Here is a 4,168-nt window from a genome sequence, read left to right as displayed (position 1 = left end):
ACATGTGGAAGTAAAATGAATACCGCCGAAGTGAAAACATTGTGTAAAGTGACTTACGTGGACGGTTATAAGACTGCATATGAGGTTAAGGGACTTATACGAAGACGGTTAACCCGTTCTGACCTGAGATCAGATTATATAAATGTCTTCTATAGCATGACATGATGCTAACACCAAATGGGACTGATATGAGGTTAGGGGACTTACGATCACGGTTAAGACTATAAGGTCAGGGTTAGGTTTAGGTGTTAGGGTTAGTAATAGTCGGACATGTGGCACTCATAGTATACCAATTACTTACTTACTTACTTACTTATACTTACTTATACTTACTTACGCACGCACGCACGCAAGCGTGCACACACATGCGCACGGACAGTGGTTTTAATTAGTTCTAAACTTGCAGCCCAAGAAAGGCTGTCCCAGAGAGACTGGGAGGACTGGTTTCCTGTGCGTGCATGTGCATGTACAGTATATACGTACTGTATATGTGTGTGTGTGTGTGTGTGTGTGTGTGTGTGTGTGTGTGTGTGGCTCTGCCTAATTGGGCCGAATCGGTCCGTGAAGAGAAGACTGTGTGCATTCCACCGCACTGCGCAGCGTGTGTGTGCGTGCGTATGTGCGTGTGTGTATATGCGTGTGTGTGTTTGTGTGTGTGTGTGTGTGTGTGTGTGTGTGTGTGTGTGTGTGTGTGTGTGTGTCTCACAAACATGCCGTCGTGTGGTTTTGTTTTGGTAAGCCGAGGGTTAATTGCAGTCAGCACTGTGTGTATAAACACTGTGTGTACTAGTTTGTGTGTGTGTGTGTGTGTGTGTGTGTGTGTGTGTGTGTGTGTGTGTGTGTGTGTGTGTGTGTGTGTGCTGACTGCGTCGCCTTCGTTAACTCTTTTTAATTGCATTTAAATGTTAAATCACAACGCCCGTGTGTCTGTCTAATGCTTTTAAATGCTCTGTGTGTGTGTGTGTGTGTGTGTGTGTGTGTGTGTGTGTGTGTGTGTGTGTGTGTGTGTGTGTGTGTGTGTGTGTGTGTGTGTGTGTGTGTGTGTGTGTGTGTGTGCACGCGCGCGTGCGCATATAGCACTGAATTGTTGCTGTGGAAATGTGCCACAGACTAATGACCTTTCCTTGCTTTCATAAATACACACCGCAACGTCTCCAAGATGAACCACATGAAGGGCTTTTCCCTCTACGGTCTATACACTACACCAAGACCTTGTGAGCTTGTAGATCTGCTATCCTTAGAATATAGACGCTATAGGGTTCACACTGTAGTAACTCTCACGGAAAGAAAGACATGACAGAAGAAGAGGATAAATATGATGATCAAAAATTGTCTTATTCATCGTGTCTTTCTCTCTCTTTTCTTTTCTTCTGTTTGTCTGGGGGGGGGGGGGGGGGGGTCTTATTTGATTGTTTTGTTTGCTAAGATGTGAAAAGCATATAGGCAAAATAAGCCATTGGCTTCAGCCTAAACCTTTTTGGTCTCATACAGAAGAAAATGTTTCATTTGACCAAATAAACTTTGACTAAAATTTGACCAAAATAGACTACTATACCTATACCCCGACCTATAGCATAATATGAATGCTCGGGGGTTCAAGTGCTTATTCCAGGATGATTTACAGTCTCTCTCTCTCTCTCTCTCTCTCTCTCTCTCTCTGTGTCTCTCTCGGTGTCTCTCTCCCCCCCATCCATCCATCCCTGCAGCTGAACCTGGCGTCCAGCGGCTCCCTGTTGAAGCGAGAGAGCGAGGGTCTCTACGCCGAGGGTCTCCCCCACCCGCCCACCTCGGCGGCGGCCCCCATCACCCCCCTGCGCCAGGGCCTGTCGGTCATCAGCTCGTCCAGCCTGCACACCCCGCACTCCCACAACACGCACACGCCGCACGGAGTGGGGCCCATACGCCGACGCAACTCCGACAAGTTCTGCACGCCCATCGCCTCAGGTATTTAAACGCCGAGTCATTATACTTATCGGCCTGCGGGGACCCCCATTTGTATAGGCTACGGCTCCAGCGGTCATTTTCAACCGACCGTTTTCATTTCAAGGACCCCCCCCAGTCTGACATGCATTAGGCTACATATGCCCATTTTAATGGCATTTCTATCAGTCCAGTCAGTCGTTCTTCGATTTTTCAAATAATAGCAGACCTACAAGCTCGTAGCACGCCACTCGGTGGCGAAATTGAAATCCTGAAAAGTGAAAACTGTTTTTTGGACAGATAGCAACTCCCGGGGGCAACTCCCTGGGCCCTATAGGCGGTCATATATTTCACGTGTGTGGCGGGTCGGAACTGTGGTCGCAACTACTCGCAAACCGTTTGTATTGCGGAGGAGTTGCATGAGGAAACGTTGGTGCATGGTTGGCCTTGCACTGCGACGGAAGATTGGGTGTGAGTCCATCCACCCCCCGTTCATCCATCCATCTTCAACCGCTTATCCGTAGTCCGGTCACGGGGGGGGGGGGGGGGGGGGGGCAACAGCTCCACTTTCACACTCTCCAGAGCAACATTAGTAACTTGAATTCATTCTGCATGGGGCCCTGGGGGAATGAGTCTGCATTTCTAACTGCAATGGGGAGTTCATTCCGTAGTTTTGGAGACAGAAGGGAGAAGAGTCTGACACACGCACGCACGCACGCACGCACGCACACAGTATTTATATATTTTATTATTGAACATGGTTGTGTTCTCCTCTGCAGAGTTGGCTCAGAACTGTGAGTTCTACAAGAATGCTGATGTCAGACCTCCCTTCACCTACGCCTCCCTCATACGCCACGTAAGTCCCTCCTCCTTCTGCTCCTCCTCCTCTTCCTCCTCTAACTCCTCCTCCTCCTCTGAGCACCTCCTTCTTCTCCCTCATGGTCTGCTTCACATGTCTCCCTCTCTTCATCTCCTCTTCATCTCCTCTCTCCTCTCCTCTCCTCTCCTCTCCTTCCCTCTCATCTCATCTCATCTCTGTAGGGCTGGGACGATATAACTTCAATCAAATCTGTCACCATTATCTCAAACCTTTGCCTCGATTGTGATTTAACGGTTAACGGAGAAAGAAGATCCTGCTTCTTGATTGCATTGACCCATTAATGAGAAAGATGACGTTGGCTATTGGTTCCAAAAATATCGTTTTCGATATGTTTTCGATTAAACCCATTTATAGACATGAGGCCGATTCTAAAAGCGGCTTCAAAATTTGTATAGAAATATATATATATATATATAAGGCAACAACAACTAATAATTGACACAGATGGCGTCCCGGATGTGAAACCTATAAAGATGCGCTCGGGTGGCGCAGTGCCCGCACAACACCACTGCACCGCAGCGGTTGTGGGTTCGAATCCACCGCAGTGCATCCGGGCCTTGTCGAGCGTCGACACACGAACACAATTGGCCCGTGTTCGGGGGGGAGGAGAGTGATAATTGTCACTCCTACGGGCCGGGGGGTGGGGCTGAGCCTGTCAGCAGGGAGTGCTGGATGGGAGGAGTAGGACGAAGGCTCTACGTCCTCCCGGTGGGGGCTCCTCACTGGCAGGTGAGTCAGTAGGATACGACGGCAGCGACGACACGGAAATGTGCGCGTGGAGGAATTGACACACACACACACACCAACTGCCATGGACGGAGATATCCCATCTTTGAATGTTTTACGTTGATTCAGTTTGAGATGGCGCCATGCTTACCATCTATCAGCGTCTCCGTTTGCTATAGGAGATAAACCCGAAGTCATGGTCGACGGTCCGTCAGTAACAAGGTTCCCCGATCGTCGACTTCAGCGATAGCCGAACATCCCTTTTCATCTCGGATTCTAATCCCACATTCCGATTCTAATCAAAACAAGCTCTACTTACTTTTACACTTTTGCCTCGGGTGGTGGTCCGCAATCGTCCCGCGATAGGATTGCTTATGCGTGAGCTAGCATTCGGTTAAGGCCTGGGGGGGTTAATCTTTTTCCCCTTGAATAAGGCACCTCACTTTAAAGTACCCATGGCATGTGAATGGACAGACACTGACACAACCGTGGCAGTCAATGTAATTGGCATAACGACTTGGGAGAAAAAGAGGGTAAACACGGCAAAAACGATGACGTACAGATCACATGACGGCTTTAACCCATTCTGACCTGAGATCAGATTCATACGAGGTTTCCACTGGACACACACACTGGTCTGAT

The 4,168-nt window shown here is 48.7% G+C and overlaps 2 protein-coding genes across 2 annotated transcripts in view; one reads left to right on the top strand and one right to left on the bottom strand.

Moving 5' to 3' along the window:
• ppfia4 (PTPRF interacting protein alpha 4) overlaps positions 1-4,168 on the bottom strand; it is a gene marked incomplete at both ends in the record, with an annotated part of 396,281 nt that overhangs the window by 145,722 nt on the left and 246,391 nt on the right. The window lies entirely within an intron of this gene.
• foxp4 (forkhead box P4) overlaps positions 1-4,168 on the top strand; it is a 54,638-nt gene that overhangs the window by 35,193 nt on the left and 15,277 nt on the right. Inside the window, 2 exon segments of the mRNA XM_083772204.1 lie at positions 1,707-1,944; positions 2,700-2,776. Coding sequence (XP_083628330.1) covers positions 1,707-1,944; positions 2,700-2,776 — 315 coding nt within the window.

This window comes from Protomyctophum parallelum (assembly GCF_964188405.1).
Source record: "Protomyctophum parallelum genome assembly, chromosome: 8".
Lineage (NCBI taxonomy): Eukaryota > Metazoa > Chordata > Actinopteri > Myctophiformes > Myctophidae > Protomyctophum > Protomyctophum parallelum.
The sequence above is the reverse complement of the archived record's forward strand: the minus strand, read 5'-3'. Positions and strand labels throughout refer to the sequence as shown.